Here is a 21,406-nt window from a genome sequence, read left to right as displayed (position 1 = left end):
TTCACATTTCGCACTATCATCAGACCAACTTTTCACTCTTGGTAGTCTCTCTCTTCCTCTTTTAGCTATTTTTAGCCTCGTTGCCCAAGATTAAATCCACTCCATTTCACTCCCAATCTCTCCATGTGAGGCAGATGACATGATGTTACCGTCAAAGCACAGTTTATGCTAATCTGCCAAAATTAAATCCTATCACATTTGCTCAGCTTTCCTCCTTCTGCTGCTCATACCTTCCCCTCCTCTCCTTACTTCCCCCACAGGCTGTGTTGCTTTTTATACTACACCACCTGACTTTCTGGCAGTACATTTTAGAGTTTTTTTTTCCACATTAATTTAGCACTTTAATTTCAGATAATATCCAAGATTGATTATTATCAGCCCTAACCTGAGCCGTTTTGCCCTAACCTTAACCACCTCCGAACGTGTCGATGTGATACATACTAGCCAACCACAGCACGCAGTGTGATTCACAATAAAGCCTTGGAGGATGGTAGTAAATAGCTGAATAGTAGGGATTGGTGTATATAGCCACATAGCTGCAGTATGGCAATTGTCACCCAGTGCAAAGAGACACTACTCTGAAAAAAAAATTGAAGTGAGGAATCTAGGAATCTGCATGTGGTTATTGAGAACACATCCTTGATACAATGATATCTCTGGATGGGAACTTTTAACTGTTTCGACACTGATGATCTACAGTGGCCCACGAGGAGATAAATGGACATCTACCCTTTGATGGATATGCTTCAACCAAAAATCTAAATCCAAAAATTATCCCACTCACTTTTTTATTTTTATTTTATTTATTTATTTATTTTTTTACAAATGTGTTTTACAAACTCATGTCAGTCATGGAATCAAACATTTTATTTATTTGTTTATTCATATATTTAATCGTTTGACAACTCAATAAACTTGTGAATCTTACTCTTCTTTTGGTTTTTATGTTACGTGTCATTGGGTTGAGCAAGATTATAAAACCACGATACCCACAAGTCCTTGCGTTTCCGGGAGAAAGCGGATGTGGTGTCGGATTGGTTAGCGAACACCTTTCAAAACCAGTGCGCGGCGCGAGCTGTAGTTTCCATGAAGATTTGAATCTTTAAACTCACAACTTTAGCAGCAACCTACCGCTGCTTCATTATGGACAATATGTCTGCTTTTTATCCGCTGTGAATAAAAGTGTCGCTACAACGGTGTCCCGTTTGAAGTAAGTTACTCTCTTGGTGAAGTTAGCAAACGTTAACGTTAGTTCAACAGCGGCGTGTTGTGGTAAACGTTACGTGTGATGCTAACGTTAGCCTAGCTAAGCTCCTTCATGGAGGTTTTAAATTAACATACTTTACCCCTAAATACCGTGTTTTTAACAGCTGCCGACATGAAGTGTTTGAAGGTGGACGAATACATCAAGCGGACTGCCTCTGTAAAAGAGACGAAGCTTCTACTTGAAGAACTACAGGTAAACATAATCACAACTGTCAAGATGAATCACTTGTTTTCCTCGTAACGTTACAAGTTATTCCACTAACGCTAGTCTTTAAGAAGCTGTAGCTATGAGACAAGATTAAACCACGATTGAATACATCCATATGAGCCTAGATCCATGTGCTGTATTAGACTGAGGCATGTTTTTGTATACAAAAATACAAAACACATTACAATTCACCATAAATCTGACTTTTAAAAGATGACCTAAACCTACCTTAATATATCTTTTGCAGGATTATGTGAAGAGTCGGCCAGGCCTTCAGGGTCGCACACTGTGTGACAGGATCATCAGAGCCTGTAACCATCAACTTGGAGCTGGATCCCCTAATTTTGACCATGTCAGTCACTTGGTGCAGCTGGTGGAGCTTTCCCTTCAGGGCTATGATATTTCTGCAGCACTTGTTGCTCAGAGCAGTCCTCTCTACATGGAAAAGATCATTTTCCATATTGCCAAGAAGCTGAGCTCCCTCGAAGCTCATAGTCTGTGTAGCCATGTAGCTGGGTTGCTTTACAGCAGGCTCACCCCAGCCCAACAGGTATGTGTCACTTCCTATTTTTAGATCATTAACATGGGTTGTATACTCCACATCTGTACTGCATGATTGCTTTTTCAGTGTCAGCATTAACCAGGTTACTGCTGTTGTATGGTCCATAGGGTGAGGACTACTATGTTCTTGTGCGGAGCTGCTTCTCAGTGCTCTGGAACGGACTGTCTGCTACCAAAGACAGGAAAATCCTGAACCCCTGCGATAGACTCCACTGCCAGATGCAAGCTCTGAGTTTTCTCCTGTTGTTGGACACAGAAAATGCAACCACCTCATTCTCCAAAGCTCCTATATATGCAGAAGATGCCATCACTGAATTTGAGAGTAGCTGTGAAGCGGTAAACAAGGATGATGCTTCTTTTCTTCTCCAGGAAATGCACACACTTTTCAGCAGATGCTGGACAGGTGGTCGAGGCTGTGAGGGGGACAGGTCCAAGCAGTCAACTGAGAAGTCAAGTTTGTACACGCTTTCTGAAATAGCGCTTGTTGCAGTGAAGGTGCTCTGTAGGGCCGGCCACTATGATCTGGCCTCCATCTTCTTGAATGAAATTGAGAGCAAGTTCAGAGACTGCGCTGACTGTCAGTGTACTGCTGTGGTGCTCGGCAAATGGGCAGTCAAGATTCATTCTGCGATGAAGGCTGGCGGGGAGACTGGCCAGGCTTTGACAGAGTGTGCCAGGGCCTTGAGGTCTCTTTCAGCTGACCTGGGGGACAGAGAAGCTCATGCAGTCCTAGAAGGTTGTGGACTGGTGGTGTGGGCTGTTGAAAGTGGCCACAACAAGGGATTAAGCGGACCAGTGCTCCTGGCTTGGTTTTCTTTTCTTGAGGAGCACCAGGAACGGATATTAAAGATGCAAAAGAAGGTGAGGGTAGTTTACTAACCAGGAAATGAGCTCTTTTTTAGAATACTGTTGGATTTGTTTCTTAGTTACTCTCAAAAACGCATTCAAAGAATACATTTACTTTCTTGAAATTGCTAACCTGTGCTTTGCTTTCTTTACAGAATTCGACATGCCAGGCTGAGGGCAGCAAACTGCAACAGGCCCTCTGCTTCAGCATTTACCAAGGCTTCGTTTTTGCTTATGAGAGCATGCTCGCATCACAGGTAAAGCTCTTTCATTAACGCTCTATTTCATGATGCCAACAGTAATGATAGTAATTTAAGTTTAAGTACTGATTGTGATTTGTTGTTCACAGCTGGAGAACAGTGACACACTGGACAGAGTGCTGCTGTACTGCCAAGCCACGGCTGGACTGATGATGACTGAACTGCGTAAACTGTCAAGTGAAAGCCTTCTCGTCAAAGCTGGTGATTATATTCTTACATTATTAATGTTGTCAGGTCAGTTTAGTTGTTCTGAAATTATTACTGATATTGCAATCCATATATACTTAATGATTTATTATTTTACCTGCTTCCTACACAGTAGAGAAAAGTATTGAATCTGATTGTATTAATTTCCAGGTCTGGCTATGTAGGGAGAGTATGGAAAAATGTTTGTGTTATCAGACTATTGCCCCGATTCTGTTTTCTACAATATACAATTCAAAAAAACAAAAATGTGGCAATAGGCTATCTTTAAATTGCAAATATCCATAGCATCACAAATGACCAAATATTAAGCTTGTTTTAACATTTATAAGTTATTCATTGATGTAGTTATCAGGTAACTAAACAGACTATCTTTTATGTGAAAAGAAACTTTATGGCTGCTTTTACTGTCATTTCCATGGACAAAGTGAATAAACAAGGCTGCACAGATGCAGTGAAATTTGATTGTTTAACTTCTTTCAGCTGATTTTCGACTGTTATTTATAAAAGAGACTAAAAAGTATGGAGGAAGCAATAATAAAATATTTTTTTCAGTATGAAAAGCTACAGTATCTGGGTAAAATCTTCTGGCAAGTATTTGGCAACATAAGAGCACTCATCTTCAGAGTGTCACACAAATGTTAACGGTTGGATTTAAAGAACATTTATTTATATATTAAACATGTAGCTATTTGTACTCAGATGTCAAATGTCGTCTGGAAATTTAAATCTGGAAAAGTATGGAATTTTGAAATGGAAAACGTGTAGGAAACCTGTGTTATATTGTTATGACATCTTGTTGATTTTATGTGTTTCCTGCAGTGATTGCTGTGAGCAACTTAGCATGTGGATTTTACAATCGGCGTCTCTATGACCAGGCCTTCACACTGGTTGAGATCCTCTGCAGGGATCTGTGCAAGAATTGCCCCGCCTCACTGTCAGTCGATAGGGTAAGCTCTTTAAGTGTGTTTTTGTTTGATTGTGCACCACATTGTCTGTCTTACACACTATATGTCATGAGTGCCTCCTGGTTTTAAATAGGTTGTGTTTAGATAGGAGTAAACCCAAATGATCTTGGGGAAAATTAGTAAATATATACGTATGTTAATTTTTATAGTTATCTTTATCATTAACATGGCTTTCGACCCTCTAGTTGAGCCGACCCTTCATGCTGGCTGTGCAGACGTCTCGGCGGGCTGGACAACTGGAGCGAGCGCTGGACTGGGTGATCCTGTGGCTGAAGGCTCTGGGTGACAGCATCATCGCTCATATGGCTGAACCAGTCTCTCTGTGGGTGAAAACAAAGACTGACGCTGCCCGTAACTCAGAAGAAGACATCCGTCTCAGGTACAGACAAATTGTAATGACAGAACTTTTTTGTTGTTTGTCAAACCTCAGAGAAGGTAATTAATGGAAAGGAAACTTACATCTGTCCCATCCTGCAACAGGACATTGCGTGATGGTTTCGGTCCTGACGTCCCAGATGAGCAAGTAATGCTTTGCCTTTTGGAGGAAGAGCTGCGTGCCTATAAGGAGGTGGCAGGAGACACGGCCCAGGAGCGTTACAACACACTCTGTGATCTGCTGGACATCTGCCATGAGGAGAGCTCCCACACCCATCTACGTGCTGTCTACCTCTGTGAAATGGCCCAAGTTGTGTGCTACCAGGATTTCAGTGAACAGACAGACTGGTAGGAGCTTTTGCTGACATCATTTCTAATTAGTGGTGCTCCTTGATAATTAAACTGTTTTGTGTGCGACTTAATTGTGTGCATGGAAAAGTTGGGGCCAACAATTTAAATTACTAGTCTGGAGCTCTGCTAGGCTAACATAGGCAGCATCCAACTGTCTCAGTGTTCATTATGTTCATTTTTAACTGTGCAGTGCTGCAGTTGATTTTACCCATGAAGCTTTGCGGCTACTTGAGGAAGAACCAGAGACTCCAGAGAACGCTGACAGGCTGAAGGATGACAAGGCCCATGTTTTACTTTGGCTCTACATCTGCACTCTTGAGAAGAATCTTCAAGAGGTGAGCTCCATTGGATCTGTCAGGATATCATGTGCATGTTGTCATGTTTTAATTCAAGTGTCAGTGTTAACAAGTATTGACCCACGTCAATAACATCTGCTGTCACTTAATTACAGAGCCTATTGTGTAATTGCAGTCAGCTTCTCTTTCCAGTACAGATGTATTTCCATTTCCTCAAGAATTCTCCTAAAAAGCTTTCCCACTGAGGTCAAGATGGAGTGTTTAGGAAAAGATGTTGGGATTTTTTTTTTTAATTGTTTTTTTGGACTTCTCGACCGCAGCTTTAGTTTGATACACTTACCACATGTCCTGTGATTTAATGATGCTTGTGTTTTTGGTCAGGCCATTGAAAGAGACAACAAACGGCGAGAGCTGCGTGAGCAAACCCGCTGTGCAGTCAATCCCATAGGAACCAATGACTTTGATTACGAAGACAAACAGAAGACACAAGACAGCATCCAGGTCTATGAAGGCCTGCATTTCAGTCTGGCTGCAGAGAACAGTAAGAACTGTTTTTTCATATCTTCAATCATCCCACTGTGGATGATATGATATCATAATCTGCATCTCCACCAAGTTCTATCGTGGGTTTAATCAAACATAGATAATTGTTCATCACTTCCTGTTTCTTTGAGAGATTAATATACATTATTTTTTAATTTTTTTAATTTTTTGAAGAGTTGTGCAAGCCTTTGGAAAGAGCACTGGATGAGTGGTCTGCTCTTCTGCAGAGTCGAGGCCTGCCATCTGTCCGAAACCCCAAACAGACCTGCAGCTCCATCACTGTGGCTGCAGCTCTCTTCAAACTCATGGGAAAGGTAACGACACAGAATGTTGTCAAAATCATTCTGTAGGCTCTCTTTTGGTTGATTTTAGTTTCTCTTTTCAACACCAAATTGGTTTTTAGCCCCTCACACAATTCATGAAGCATTATAGGAATTAGAGATACACATCAGAAGTTGTACTGTATGAAAGACTTAGGTGTGTAAGGGGTATTTTATGGTGTATTCTGGTGTCAAGCTGTTATAACTAGTGTTCACATGATTAGTAATTACAGCTTCTGTGTATTTATTATATCTCTCTTATGTAGCCTCTAAAGGCTTTGGAAGCTTACCAACTTGCGACTGGACTCTCACGTCATCTTGCTGATGCCCACGGATGTGCCAGCTCCCTCTGTCAATCAGCCAGCCTCCTCCTGGATCTGGGCACCCCTGACCTGGCTTTGGTAATGCAGTTTTGATATAATATCTTGTATCATACATACTATATCTCATTTTATACACAGTATCTCACTTTGTTTATGGTGCTTTTTTAAGGCCCAGTTGGAGCAGGCAGAGAAGTTTCTTACGTCTGTAACCTCCGCTGCTGATGGACCATCTTCTCTGTCTATGCTGGCTATTCTGTTGAAAGCTCAGTACTGCTACAGCACAGGACAGGTAGCTAACATTGTCTGCATGCAGAATTTCTCATATTACTGTTATTGTTTTTCTAGCTGGCATAGGTGTTTTTTGGTTTGATTTATAAATTGCCCCTTTACTGTTTGACCGTATGTCAGATGGATCGTGGAGTGCGTTATCTGTGTGAGGTGGTCAAAGAAGTGACTGAGCAGCGGCAGTCAAAGAGCTGGTACCTGCTGCGTGCTCGGATGCTCCAGACCTGCAGCTCCTATCTGAGTTTGGACACAGCTGCACTGCCACAAACCCAGCGGAGCCAGATCACACAGCATGGTTTGTGGAAGCATTTTCTATAGTTTATATGGTTTTCTGATTTAATATTGCATTTTAAGGATGTAGAGCAGAGGTTTGCAGCTTGAACTAAGTAAGCACTGACGATTGTGCCTCAGGTATAAATAGCCCAGACGCCGCCTTGTATGAAAGTCTGAAGCTTCTCTGCAGCCTGCTGGTCACTTTAGTGGGGAAGGGCCTTTATGGATCTAACGGCAGCAGCTCAGACGTGCGCTTCATAGACCAAGGTATGTTCTTCCCACACATGGACTAACAATACATGGAAAACTCCTAATATCTTATTGATGTTTCTCTCAGTGCTGTCTGACATGTTGATTCTTTCCCTCTCTCCCTTGATCTATGAGCAGGAGATAACTTGGTGCTGAAGTGGCAGCTGCTCTCAGAGCTGTTGAACTGCTCTGTGAAGATGGTGGCTGTGAGGAGCAGCTGTGGCGCCATCAATGATGCCAGGCTCCAGTGTCTCGAAGCTCTCAAACTGGGCATCAAGCTGCAAGCACTCAGCCAGTATGTATATATGCATTGTAGTGGGTTAAAATTTAAATAATGAAGCAGGGACCAAAAGATAGCTTGTGTCCTAATATTAATAGCTTATACTATACATAATTAAAGGAGCACTCCACCCATGAAATGACCATTTGTAAATCAAGTTAGACATGAGGTGTTAACTTAAATTTGTGAAGAAAACTTTGCTTTTTGCACATGCCTGCCTGGAAAATGACAATAAATATTGATTTATTGGTTAATTTGGGACCACCTACAACAAAAGCAAAATTATATCAAAAGATCCGTTCACAAACTTACAGATTTGGATTGTACTGCACGAGTTGTGAGAGAGTTTGTAAATGGATGTGTTGATGTTGTTTTGCTGTTGTTAAAATGGAACCCCAATAAATCAATATGTTCGCCATTTTCCATGGAGACATGCAAGCAACACATTTTCTTCACAACTTTAAGGTTGTGTCACTTTGTGGGTCAGGTTTTCCTTTGAATATTGTTTTCTGTAATGTATGATGCTGAACCCACTGGCAGGTCACAGCCTGTTCCTTCTGGGGTTTTTTGTTGTGCTGTAATGCTTGATATAGTGTTTAAGCATATTTATTGGACCTGAAGATCTTACCTGGGCCACTTTAACCTGGTAAAATACACTATATACAGAATAGTTCTCTCGCTGGTTTAAAAAAAACCCTAAATTTTATATGCCAACAGTGAACAGTCTGCTGCAATCTGATTGACTCTCCCTGTCATAAGTTATAATTACATGCTGAATTAACTTTAATAAGATGTACTTAATTTGTACTTGTGTTGCTGAACTGCTTTATATTGAAAGTTTACAATTTTGGATGTGACTGCTCTCTGTGAATATCTGCACAGATCCATATTGCACAAATGATGGATCTGCACAGTCACAGATAACGTTGAACATTATATATTTATATATTAAACATCTAGCTATTAATACTCAGATGTCAAGTGTGGTCTGGAAATCACACTAAAATTTTAGGCAGAATGGCGACAGGCATAAGAGTGATATTTGAAAGTATTTCTCCAAAATACACAAAGTGAATGTGCAGTGCAAGTTATGTAACGTAAAATTTGCTCATCATAGTTAATGCGTACAGTCTGTGCAGCGCACAAAGGAATGCCAACCCAAATCCCCACTAACATTTTCGCTTGGTTGTTCATCTCGGACCCTTTTCTATATGTTGTTTACACAGATTGCTTCTTAGCGAGTATTTTAATACAGAAATTACTTAAAATGCTCATCTCTACTTTAGAATAGGCCTAGAACACAGCACAATATAAATATGCAGCACATTACATAATAGCTTATGTTTTTTGATGGACATGGCTCTTGTCTTTACTCTTTTTTTTGTTTGTTTGTTTGTTTTAGATGTGCTGAGCTCCTGGTGATGAAAGCTGAGTTGGAGCTGATGCAGGGGGAGAGAGAGGAATGTGGAATTGATTTGGACAAAGTCAGAAACCTCCTGGACCTCTGTACAGGTCTGTAAAACACAAAGCTCCAGTTCATTCAAGGCTGGACACAATATTCGTGTCAACCTTTAATAAAATTGTGCTGTAATTTTAACACATGGTGTTTTTGTATTTTAAAGATTGTTATGTCCATGTTAATAATTTAATTTAAATTGCACTTAAAATACACTTCTGCAGTTTCTGTTTTATATGTTTAGGGACTATAGTTCACTGTAATGCAGCAACATTATATGAGACAGCAAGTCAGTTTCCTTGAACTAGTTAATAGACTTTAATTTTATTTCTTTTCTTTAGATTTTTCTGATCAGGTGCAGAAGGCAGAAGTGAAAATCAAACCTAGGAAAGGTCGCCCAGCGAAAAAACCTCAGTCACCTCTTCCTGCCTTGGAGGACGATCTTACAGGCATCCTGAGCACTCGGTGGATTGGCAAAGAACCTGTAGTGAAGGATCTGGCCAGCTCCCCACCTCTCAAGGCCCAGCCTCGCCGCTGGCTCTCCTCGCTGGCGCATGAATCTGATTGCCACTGCCCCTGCTGCTCTGAGCCCTGTCTGGGCCGCGCCACTGCTCGCTGGGCAGCCACACAGGCTGATCTGGTTTTCCAGCTGGATCCCAATGAAGCCAAAGTCACTTTCAAACTTCAAGCAGCAACATTAGCTCGCTGTAAGAGTGTTGTTGCCAAACTTGGGGCAAAATTGGCTAAACTCTTCCCTCCCTGTGGCCCTGCCAAAACCTCCATTAAACCCTCTCTGATGCAGGACGTGGTGGGCCGTGTGTACCTTCGCATGGCCCTGTCTGGGCTGGAACCAAGGCTTAACAAGGTCTGCAGTATATGGAAAGTACTGGAAGCTGGCTTGACATTTGTTGATTCCACCCCCTCTCCTGTGTTAGGACCTGTGAGAGCAGGCCTCATGGCAACCAAAGCTATCGTGTCATTGGTTACCTTAGCTGCAAAAAAAGGCTGCACCCCAGAGGAGCTCTTCTCAAATGCTTGGACTTGGAATGCACCCAAAGAGCTGAAATCAGGACAGAAAGCAGTTCCTCCATCATCCTCGCTGAAGAAGCCTAAAGAGTCCATTAAAAACCCAGATATTCCTGACAAAACAAAGGAGGCAAAGAAGGTCAAGGTTGTCAAGCCCAGGATTCAAGTGACAAGCTCCTCAGCCAAAGGAAAGGGCCTGGTTCCCATGACACCGGTAATGGTGAAATCAAAGCCATGTGTTGGGGACCTTGGCTCTTTTGACTTCAACACAGTGGTGCCCACTTTGGCCTGTACTCCTGTTCAAAAGGTTAGAGCCCCTGCATCCGTGCAGAGAGCACCAAGGACTGCCCCGAAGCTACAGTTTCATGTGTATGAGGAGTTGTCGCCAGTTCAAGACAAAGCCCAACCTGTGCCTGCTGCCCCCAGACGCACAAAGAAATCACGTTTCAAGGTAGGCATCTAATGAAAGTAGAGGCTTTGTTGTTGCACAGAAGTTTGATGGGGTTTTTGTTTTAATGAAAATTGTCTTCCAAAATATTTCTAATTACAGGTGGAGTTTAGTGATGAGAGCGACACAGAAGCCAACAGCCAGGCAGAGCCCAAAGAAAAGACAGATGTTCCTAAAAAGCAAACCACCACAAGAAGAGTTGCCCAAAACCGTAAAACAGCCTCAGAACCACCTGCAGAGAAGGCACCACCCAAGAGGCAGGTCAGGGGGAGGAAGACCACTGCAGCGCCACGAGCAACTTCCTCTGAGGATGACGAGACTTTGGTCTGTCAGCCGGCCTCAACGAGGAGAGGAAGAACCAGGAGGGAGGTGTCCAGGGCGGAGGCAGATTCAATGGAGGAGCCAGACAAGATGAGGACCATTGAGGAGGAAACTACTGAAGTTCTGGACATAAGCATTGAGCAGCTCAGGACATCAGACACTGAGAGTGAAGACAATCCTGCTTCAAGAAAAGATATTGGTCTGTATTTTATGTACATGCAGCATGACAAGTTTAGTTCATCATCCATCACACCATATAACACACTAAAGACAAACAAAAGCAACAATAGTCAACACAGTATCTAAGAGAAATGGATGAAGGCCAAAGCTCTCATGTCATTCTTGTCTCGCTTTCTAGACATAGATTTTGAGGTGTTGCGGAGGGATCTGTGTTGTGGTTTGGAGAGAGACGACTTGTCTGAGCTGAGGAGCAGAGGTCATCTGAGAGAAGGTCCACAAACCCACCTCTCTCATTCAGACACCAGGCCAGGTGAGGCTTTACATTGCTGCTGCTGGTCTACAATGACACTTTTTCTTTATGGTTGCATGGGAGTGTAACTTACAGTCTGACAATATGTTGACTGCAAAAACAGTGGTATTACAAAAGAGGCCCTTCTGAAATATTAAGCAAGAAAACAACCACAATATTTTACGATGTATGTGTACAAGAAAAAGGAAACACGCCACTACAGCTGTAATTGATCATAAACTTTATTTACAGCATTGTGATGTAGGAAGGTACATTCTGGTGTATAATAAGGCCTATGATACCTAAACCTAACCCTTAACCCCTAACCCTAACCCTAACTGTTAACATCATTAAAGTCAAAATGGTTGCCCTTTAACTTTCTTTATTTGGTTACATCTGTCTTTTTCTTTTCTCAGACAATCTCTCCCTGGAGGATGTTGAGTCATTGCTCCGCTCAGCCTGGTTGGCCATCCAGCACTTCCCCTCCCCCACCATCTACCCAACCCTCTGTGGTCTTCTGGCCCTGACCCAGGGGCAGCAGGACCCCATGACTACAGCGATGCTGCATGCCCAGTCATTGGGCATCACAAGTCGCCATCGCACAATCAGGCATTTAGCCAGCTGTTTAAAGTAAGCCTATGTGCTGTGTGTATAGTGTCAACTTGATTTCCCTCTTACCAACACTTTTGTCTTCTTATCAAGATATCTCAGACTCTCTTAAATTATGTTTTTGACATCTGATAGCTCAAGGCTCTAAATTCTTTTATATTGACGGTATTACACATTGTTTTTATGTTGCTCTGATGTGTCATTCGAACAGAAAGCTGAGAAAGGCGACAAGTGAGCTAGCAGACAAGATGGATGCACTGAGTCTCAGTGAGCTCAGTCCGAACGAGTCCAAGACCTCTACCGAACAGAGGCTGTTACAGCTGGAGAACATCTTCTCCTTTCCTACTGCTGACTCCTCTACTTTCCCCAAGAGCCACTGTCAAGAGTTTATCCAACAAATTCAACACCTTCCCCCAGGTAAAATATTAAATACTGTTTGACCTCTGTAGTGAAATGGGTAAATGTTATGTTTGATTCCAGAATGACGGTTTACACGTGTCAGTAATGTGTTGAGAGGTTATAGCAAAGTTTTTTAAACTGGTAATTCTGTAGATTTTGATCTCAGAGCAAGTTTCAATTATTGTCTACCTTCTAGCATTCCTTTTGCTACTGTAACTATACTTAGTGGGGCATTATCAGTGTGCACTTTTCTGTCTTGTCCATAACCTGATTGAATTCAGACTTTATGCTTTCATGGTTAATAAGATAAGCAAAAGCAGAGTGTAAACTATGTTATCCTTATCCTTTCTCTCTGTGTATCCCTCTCTTTCCTGTACAGGGGTGACAGTGTGTGTGATGTCTGTGCTTGGAGTAAAACCTGGGGAGACTGGTGACAGCATCATACTGTCACGACTTGAGAAGGGATCAGCCCCTGTCACTGTTCACATCCCTACCTCTAAACAACAGGTAAGGATGGTCAATTATGGTATCAGCAGAATGGTATCCAGAATCTAAAATCAGACAATGGTATTGTAAATATGGTGACACAAGTGACATTAAAATCTTGCAATGCTCACACTCCCATCCTTTACCAGCAGTGTCATGTAGCCTGTATGAAAGAGAAAATATATTTTTCAAAGTCAAGTTTTTGTTGACTAAATATCTGGGCATTTTAGTATTATCTTAATTAAAGAAAACCTTAACTGTCTTTATAAAGTTTTAGTCAATACATTTTTTTTTTTTTTTTTGTAGACATCGGATGATTCTGAACATATCAGTCAGTGTAGTCTAGCCAGTCTATTTCAGATAAGATTAGAAACACACTTCTCAGAACCAGTATCACCAGATAATGATTGATGGCCAATCAATCGGAGCACTCATGTCATCCATCAAATTAAAGGATTTTACTTCATATGACAGTCACCCCCCACATCCATCCAAAATGATGAACATAGCAGCTGCTTTCTTTGTATCAATGAGTAATCATGTCACAAAAAACTATTGCGCAGTTCATCACATCACTGTTTACATCCCAGATTCTAACTCTGCCTCTGCCTTTGTCTCTCTGTGTTACGCAGCACCCCATCAGCTGGCTGGTGCAGGAGATAGATAGCATTCAGGTGGAGCAGAAGGCTGTGAGCTGTGTGTCTGAGAAAGCTAAGTGGTGGGAGGGCCGCAGGGCGCTCGACTCTCGAGTTGAGGTAAGTGGTGAAGAGCGAGGGTGCAGCTGGGGAGACTCAGAAGGCTTCACAATGGCGGCATCATTTACGTAATTTCACTTCAAGTTATACGCTTACACTCGTACATGAAGACCAAGAAAACAGGACTCAGAAAGAAAAGTATTTCTTCTAACAACTCCCAATCTGTCTTTCAGAGACTATTGAAAGAGATGGAGGGATTGCTGGGATGCTGGAGGAGCTTGGTTCTGCCCCTCTCATTGGACCCTGGGCTCTCTAAACAGGCCCAGAACCTTTGCAAGTCCTTGTCTGCAAAGGGAGTGACAGTCAGTGAGGAAATGTTGAAGGTGTGTGTGTGTGATTCTGTCTCAAAAGCAGCCCAAAAGGAACAGCAAACTAATAAACACTAACGCTTCTGTCTCTGTATTTTAGGCTGTACTGTCTGCCTCTCCTGTGCTTTCCCAAGACGACCTTAAGAGATTTGCTCTGGGAGTTTTTCCACAGTGGGACACAGAGTGTGACCAACTTCTCCAAACAGCTGTGTCTCGGCTCGCTGACAGAGACGAGCCCCACGGTCATGTGGTTCTCATCCTGGACAGGGTTGGTTTTATCATCTCTATTAAATACTGAATATTCCTATTGTTTCATCTGTACATAGAGGAGCTTCTGAGAGATAAAAGACCAAGAAAAGCACTGTTACAATCTGTCCCGTATGAGATGGGATAATGCTGAAATGTCGAGATGTCACCTTCTGCCCTGCTTCTTCTGCAGTACCTTCAGAAGCTGCCGTGGGAGAGCATCTCCATCCTAAAGTCTCACTCTGTCAGCCGGATGCCGTCTCTGCACTCACTCATTGGACTGAGCCTTCAGAAGGAGGTCAGATTAAACTCTGTTACTGTGCCACTACGGCCTGTGCTGCAAATATAATTCACTTCCTGACAGTTGAGTGGTATTTATGGATATTGTTATGTAAATCTTCTTTCTTTAGACTGACTCTCAGTCCATCCTGAAGCAAGGTGTGGACACAAGGCAGGTGTTTTATGTGCTGGACCCCGATGCCAATTTAGGAAACTCTCAAGACCGATTTAAGGAGTGGTTCAGCAGGTGAGACTAATAATCATGACAGTTGAAAGAAAACCATTTGATTTGTCTTTGTGTCTCTCTGTCACTGGTCTGATTTCTCCCTATTTACTACATTACCATTCTTAATAAAGTAAACTGGACTGGGACGGTGTGTGTGGAGTGGCTCCTGACTCGGGTCAGCTGGAAGAAGCTGTTGCTACCAAGGATCTGTACATGTGAGTTTGTCATCTTAAGTATCCTGTGAGGGGGAGGGGATAAAAACTAAACACTTGTAGTGGTACATAGGTGATGATTGAGAGGGATTACTTTTGTATGAGTCTATACATTGTTTGTTTTTAAGGGAAGTCATGCATAGTATACCTTTTAAATAAACTAGGATTTTTTCTCAAAGTTTGTTTGACACTAAACTCTTTTATTTGTTAACCTGTTTTCTTTTATATCCTCTCTGTCCATGTCCCTCTTACCTGGGGATGTTTTAGTTACGTGGGTCACGGTGCAGGTGCACGATTCCTCGACAGCCAGGCAGTCCTGAAACGGCAGATGAGAGTAGCCTCTCTGCTGTTTGGCTGCAGTAGCGCCGCTCTGGCAGTGCGTGGCGATCAGGAGGGACAAGGCATCATCCTCAACTATCTCATTGCAGGCTGGTGAGACATCTGTCTTTATTTGCAACTGAATTAGGATCAGTAAATTCTGTCCTGTTAATACATGTGTTTTTGTTTTGGGTTTTTTTTTGTCTTAGCCCCTTTGTTCTGGGAAACTTGTGGGATGTTACAGATCGGGATATTGATCGCTTCACCAAAGCCTTGTTGGAGTCGTGGTTAACTGCTGGGTCTGGAGCTCCCCTCCTGGATTATATGGGCCCGTCACGTCAGGCCACACACCTGAAATACCTCATAGGAGCTGCACCTGTGGTGTATGGCTTACCAGTTCACCTGAAGTAGATGGGCTGGTAAACCAAAACTCATCTAGAACAGGAAGTAAAAAATCTATACAGTATCTAAATGTTTCAGCACTAAGCTGGATGGGAGGATGAGTTGAACATTTTTTAAAGTTTTTAATTCTTGTTTTTACAGGTTTTGAGGATTACAGTATTGCATTTACTTAATTTAAACTGCTTTCATTTTTAAACCAATGTAATTATAGTGTGAATGATTTTATTAAGTGTTTCCATTCACTTTTAATGTGTTGATTGAATAACAGTATTTGAATAAATGTGTTCTCACACACAATCTGTGTCTACATGGTGGAAATTACTTTGTAATTAGTTACATTTATGTGAAGAGATGGGGAAAAGCCTTAAAATGGCATTCATTGTATTATCTTCTATGAACAAGAAATATGTGCTGTGGGAAATACAAATCATTAGAAACACCACAATCTGTAAAGAGTTAGATCTAGAGCATTTGAACAAAAGCTCGTGAGTGTCTACTGTAAATTGAGGGTGCATTGTAAGGTCTATGGGCACAAATACTTAGGAATATCAGGGTTACCAATATTAATATTACATGGCCATTTGTTCAAAGTTTCAGTTGAATGTACATAGTGAATGACAAAGTAAAAAGACAAAGGTTTATAGTTGGCTCAAAATCCTGCCATGATTTAAGTACAAAATAATTGTCATTCCCCACATATAATTGTAATGAAATTGGGTTTTAATATCTAAATGACTTTTGTGTCTCCTGAACTTGAAAATGCATTCTGACTTATAAATTTATACTATGATTTTTGGCTCATAAATAATACCAGTTTGTATGTGTCACAGCTTTTATATAGTGCCAACTAAACATTAAAGGTGGATGACTGAATTTACATTTTTAAGTTTTGCCAGAGGTTTCTCAACAAAAATGCAAACGACAGAGACATATTTAGGTCTATGCTGAAAATCATTTTATTACTTTTTTCCCCCGTTTCATTGATGTTGGTGATGCATTCAAAACATGCGAGTTTTACATCATGATGTGAACCCAAGACATATGTATGTATTTTAGATGACCGACATGCGTTTAGAGTGGGAAAATATTGGTGGTATTTACAAAAATTAGATAAGAAATTTAAACATTAAGAAGCCTTTATAAAAGAAGCAGGTGCATTCTCTATGTTGTCCACAGGGGGGCGGTGTTTCAGACCACCTCCATGAACCGGAAACACATTCGATAAGGGTCATCTGGCATCACGCTTCCAACATGGCGGTGAATCTCACAGACCTCTCCCTGCCTCAATTAGAGGGACTGAAAACCCAACTAGACCAGGTAATATGTAAAAGTTAATCGTATTTTATTTTGACTGTGTTCTTTTATATTGACTTATTGTGGGCGTTAATCTAAATGGAGACGGGAGAGTAGCAGAGTAGCTAGCTAGCTCCTCTGAAGCTAACGCCACAAACGGTAATTAAATATGCAGGGTGTGTAACGTGAGTCTCAAACCTCTCCACGCTTCGTTATAGCGCTGTGTGTTACACATATGTTAACAATTATGTTTCACGCATTTCTACAGCAGTAAAAATACTTTGACATGTTTACTGTGAGCACTTTTAAAGTCTCATGGTAAATGGGTGGATTATAGATCACATCTTTGGATTCAGATAACTGACAGGTGTGGTCGCTGTGTGTGTTGACTCTCTAACGTCGCCTATCTTGTACATGTTGATGTTTTGCAGGAGATTGAGTTCCTGACGTCTTCAATAGGTCAGCTCAAAGTGGTTCAGACGAAATATGTTGAAGCAAAAGATAGTATGAACGTGCTGAACAAAAACAATAAAGGTGAGTCCACTGCATTTAATGACTCTGTGTCCCATCAAGCGTTTAACAGAGATGCAGGAATGACTGATAAAAGCATATTTAGCTCATGAGTGGTTCCTCATTTGCTGTGATAGATAATTTTAATCTCTGCTATATGTTGGGGTGGTAATAATGACTACAAAGAGCTCACTGTACATCAGTGTGTTGCACAAAATTCTGTCCTTTTAAACATTCATTGTTTTCAGAGGTATACTGATTTCAGTTTGATGAAAGTTAATGAAAACATCAACTATATCTGTGAATCTGCAGCAGTTAATTGTTTCCCCATCTCTTCTCTCTCATACAGGAAAAGAATTGCTCGTGCCACTTACCAGCTCTGTATCCTTCACTTACAGTGGAACAACCAGCAACTCATGTTTTGTGTGATGTCCTTTAAATGAAGTCATGTGTCCCCTGAGACATGCATACTTGTCCTTGACATTTCTTCTTCTCAGATGTACGTCCCTGGAACATTAAATGACGTGGAGAATGTTTTAGTGGATGTGGGGACAGGATACTACGTTGAAAAGGCAATTCAATTAAATTCTTTATTAAGTCATTTGTTCAAATCACGTTTAATATTGTTATGTAAATTTTATTTATACTCTCTATTTGTCTTTCTCCGCAGAGTGTGGAAGACTCAAAGGCATTCTTCAAACGCAAAATAGACTTCCTCACAAAGCAGATAGAGAAAATACAGCCAGCCCTTCAGGAAAAACACGCCATGAAACAAGGTAAGCTACTTTTTTTTTTACAGATATCTCCATTTCCTCCTTATAATTTTGCTAAATGGTATTGCATTTTTCTCATTCAAAGCCATATATTTTAATGCAACACGTCCCTTATCTTTTATTAACATAATAGAAATCAAAAGGCAAGTCCAAAGAAACAGCATTCACTTTAAAGTTATTCAAGTGTCATTTAGTGTTTTACAACCTGAGCCATATTTTCCCATGTTTTTATGTCGTGGTGACTAATGAGAGCAACAATTTTTGAAAGTGCTCCAGTAATGAGTGAGAGCGCTGCAGCTGCCAAACAGGCTACAATGTAATTGCTTGAGGCATATGCACCCGCAATGTGTGTCCACTTAAAGTTCTTGTTTTTCCCACTGACAGGCTCAGATTATTGTTGTGTCTGAAGATTGTATTTGTTTAACCAGAAACAGTCTAAAAATCGCTATCACCAAACCCACCAGTCTTTATTTAAATGAACAGTAATTTAAGTGTGTATAGAGCAGCATATGTTCACATCTAACTGGATGGATTAAGGGTTCATTTCAACCAAACCAGAGCTAGTGATTGTTGGACCGGTGGTGAGACAAACCAAGATGGTTTTTGTGAGTTTTATTTTGTTTCTGTTGACTCTGAATGAGATTTGTTTTACGATGATAATATTACTGTTTACTTGAGTGGAGTCTGGTAACAAAAAGGATCTTGGACCCAGATGCTTAAAGAAAAAGGTCTATCTCTGTGGGGATCCTTTCCATAATGTTGTCAGACACTTAAAATAATCTGAGCCTGTCAGTGGCAAAACCAAGAACTTTAAGTGGATGTAAATTGATAGTGCGCATACGCTCAATACTGAACCAAATTCCAAAATTGATGGTCCCATTATTAACTTAAATACAAAAAATGGGAAAATAGGATCCAGGTTGACAAATACCAACATTGCTGTTTGCAGCTGAGTGCAAAACATTCTATATTTATTATGATGTGTTTCAAAGTCAGTCAACCATAAGCTCACCTTTTTAGTTCAGAACATATTAACACACCTGTTTACTTTGCACATTGTGTTCTTTCTTCCAGCTGTGATTGAAGTAATGAACGTGAAGATCCAGCAGCTACAGCAGAGCCAGCAGGCATCACAGATGATTGGGCCCACCAAGGCTTAAGGAGAACACCTGTTTGAACTCCTCATGTTGAACTCTTCAAGCATTTTTACATTTGTGCGCAAATAACTTGCGTCTGCTGTTGTAGGACAAGAAAACGCCCTCTACTTATCTGATGAAGTCATGTTAGATACTGAAGAGTAAAGATTTGTTTTTTTTTTCTGTACTAAGTGCACAAACCTTGTCACCAGTAAATTATAAGTCAGCTGTTGCCACAGTAACTCAATCACATGTACTTTGTCAATTATAAGTCAAATTAATTGGGTGTCTGATAGTTTGCGTAATTAAAAAGGTCGCTGTGCATTCATGAACATTGTTTGTTATTGATATGTATTCATCAGTGGGGTCCTCTACCAAGACCTCTGTTTTTAAATCATAGATTGTGAACATTTTTTTGTAAGTAAACAGGCATCTTCAACACAAGTTTTAAGGCCCTGCAGACACACACAGGTGTTTACACTCATTCTAGTTAATTAGACTGCTCACGTTGAAGGTGGGAGAGCTTGAATTACATGAGGTCACTGGACTCCATCTGGTTGTCTGTACACAGCCACACAATCCTGAGAGCAGGGCTCATCAGCAACAAGTGAAATCACCAGTGTGGGTTTACCATTGACGTACAGGGCCCTTGACACCGAGGTGATGGCATGACTGCAGAGGAGAACAGTATTCGTTCAGTGAGTACAGGATCCTGTGCAAATCAACTCCAGCACAAACATGCAGTCATAATCTAACAACTGTTTCTATCAAGACATGCTTATTACATGTTCAGCACACTAGCATTAGCCTTCATAATGTTGTTTCCAGCTGCAAAGTTCCAAGTTATAAACCAAATCTTTATCATCTTTAGTGACAGTGATTTTTAACACTGTTTGGGTTATGTTAAAATGGTTTAAATTAATAACTGACTTGATCCTTGGAAAATCTGAACAGTGTGTATATAAGCCATAGTTTAGGGTCTGCATTTTTGTAACACTTAATAAGGGAACAAATCAGATACCTAGGTAATTTTTAGCTCATTGATTTAATGTGTAAATAAATAGAGGAAGTATCAATTCCTGTTTCTCATCATTATAAATGACTGTGACTGTGTTAACACTTACATCATCAGTTCAGGAATTTATATTTACTTAATATATTAACTGATAAATTGATATGCTAGGACTCCAGTTAAATAAAAATACATATCAGACCCATATATTTCAGGGTTTCAGCCTCTCTATAAGCAGATTTTTTTTTACTGCCAGTGAGGCCGTGTTCTTCCCCAGTAAAACTATTGAATTTATCAATAATGTAATAATTGATAAAAGTTAAATTCCACAAAATCCATGTTGTAAAGATCTAAGAAAAACACACTGCTGCAGTGAGATTGATATATTTCAGTTAAATAGGAGCAAATTTAAAATTGTGATTTGTGCCAGTTTAAACTGTTAAAAGACTGTTTCTGTAGTAAACCCACGCTGCTGTTGAAGGACAGAGTTTGCCAGTGCCCATATCACTTCCAAACTTTGCATCAGACCGTGTCACTCAGCTTGAGAGTTAATAACTAACAGAGCAGTCAGTATTACTAACTTGGTTTGTTTACAATGCCAGGTGAAATACAGTGGTGCAATGTAAGTACATTTATTCAAGTGCTGTTCTTAAGTGAAATTTTGAGGTACTTGTACTCAAATATTTCCATTTTATGCTACTTTATACGAATAAGTCCACTACATGTTGGTGGCTAATATTGTACTTTTCAACTACATTTATTTGATAACTTAAGGTACTTTGCAGAATCAGATTAATTCTAAATGTAAACTAACTAATAAATTCCGATATCTCATTATAGTTTAAAGGGAAACTACTCCCATTTTCAAATTTCATACATTTTATTCCTATGGTCTAAGGCAGTTGTAAATACAAACAACTCTTCCAAATCCATAAGCCAGAGAGCTGAAACTCAAATTTGTGATGTCATAGGGTATAAAGTCTGGAGCTGCACCATAGACAATGAATTGTGAAAGATGTTACACATGACACTGAGAGCACCCAGGGAAATGTTCTGAGCATATGAATATATTTTCTGTCTCACAAATTACCACTATAACAGAATAAAACTGATT

At 40.6% G+C, this 21,406-nt stretch overlaps 2 protein-coding genes across 2 annotated transcripts; both read left to right on the top strand.

Moving 5' to 3' along the window:
- The first annotated feature begins 1,073 nt into the window (after window positions 1-1,073).
- On the top strand, window positions 1,074-15,853 carry espl1 (extra spindle pole bodies like 1, separase). Its single transcript, XM_049588469.1, has 32 exons — window positions 1,074-1,210; window positions 1,371-1,459; window positions 1,722-2,024; window positions 2,144-2,896; window positions 3,037-3,138; window positions 3,231-3,342; window positions 4,168-4,295; window positions 4,499-4,692; window positions 4,794-5,036; window positions 5,230-5,374; window positions 5,717-5,876; window positions 6,053-6,192; window positions 6,465-6,599; window positions 6,691-6,810; window positions 6,930-7,101; window positions 7,218-7,346; window positions 7,467-7,623; window positions 9,011-9,120; window positions 9,406-10,541; window positions 10,641-11,058; window positions 11,218-11,349; window positions 11,745-11,958; window positions 12,149-12,354; window positions 12,716-12,843; window positions 13,455-13,577; window positions 13,751-13,900; window positions 13,986-14,153; window positions 14,325-14,429; window positions 14,542-14,657; window positions 14,768-14,851; window positions 15,116-15,280; window positions 15,376-15,853. The coding sequence occupies exons 2-32, from the start codon at window positions 1,379-1,381 to the stop codon at window positions 15,575-15,577; spliced, it is 6,531 nt and encodes a 2,176-aa protein (XP_049444426.1). The 5' UTR covers window positions 1,074-1,210; window positions 1,371-1,378; the 3' UTR covers window positions 15,578-15,853.
- Window positions 15,854-16,742: 889 nt separating this feature from the next.
- Window positions 16,743-19,612, top strand: pfdn5 (prefoldin 5). The gene is made up of 6 exons (XM_049588504.1): window positions 16,743-16,885; window positions 17,293-17,395; window positions 17,721-17,752; window positions 17,869-17,943; window positions 18,042-18,147; window positions 19,219-19,612. Exons 1-6 carry the CDS (start codon window positions 16,820-16,822, stop codon window positions 19,302-19,304), a joined length of 468 nt encoding a protein of 155 aa, XP_049444461.1. The 5' UTR covers window positions 16,743-16,819; the 3' UTR covers window positions 19,305-19,612.
- Window positions 19,613-21,406: the final 1,794 nt, after the last annotated feature.

The sequence above is a fragment of the Epinephelus fuscoguttatus genome, linkage group LG1 (assembly GCF_011397635.1).
Source record: "Epinephelus fuscoguttatus linkage group LG1, E.fuscoguttatus.final_Chr_v1".
NCBI lineage: Eukaryota > Metazoa > Chordata > Actinopteri > Perciformes > Serranidae > Epinephelus > Epinephelus fuscoguttatus.
Note: the sequence above shows the minus strand (reverse complement) of the source record. Positions and strands in the feature narration are given on the sequence as shown.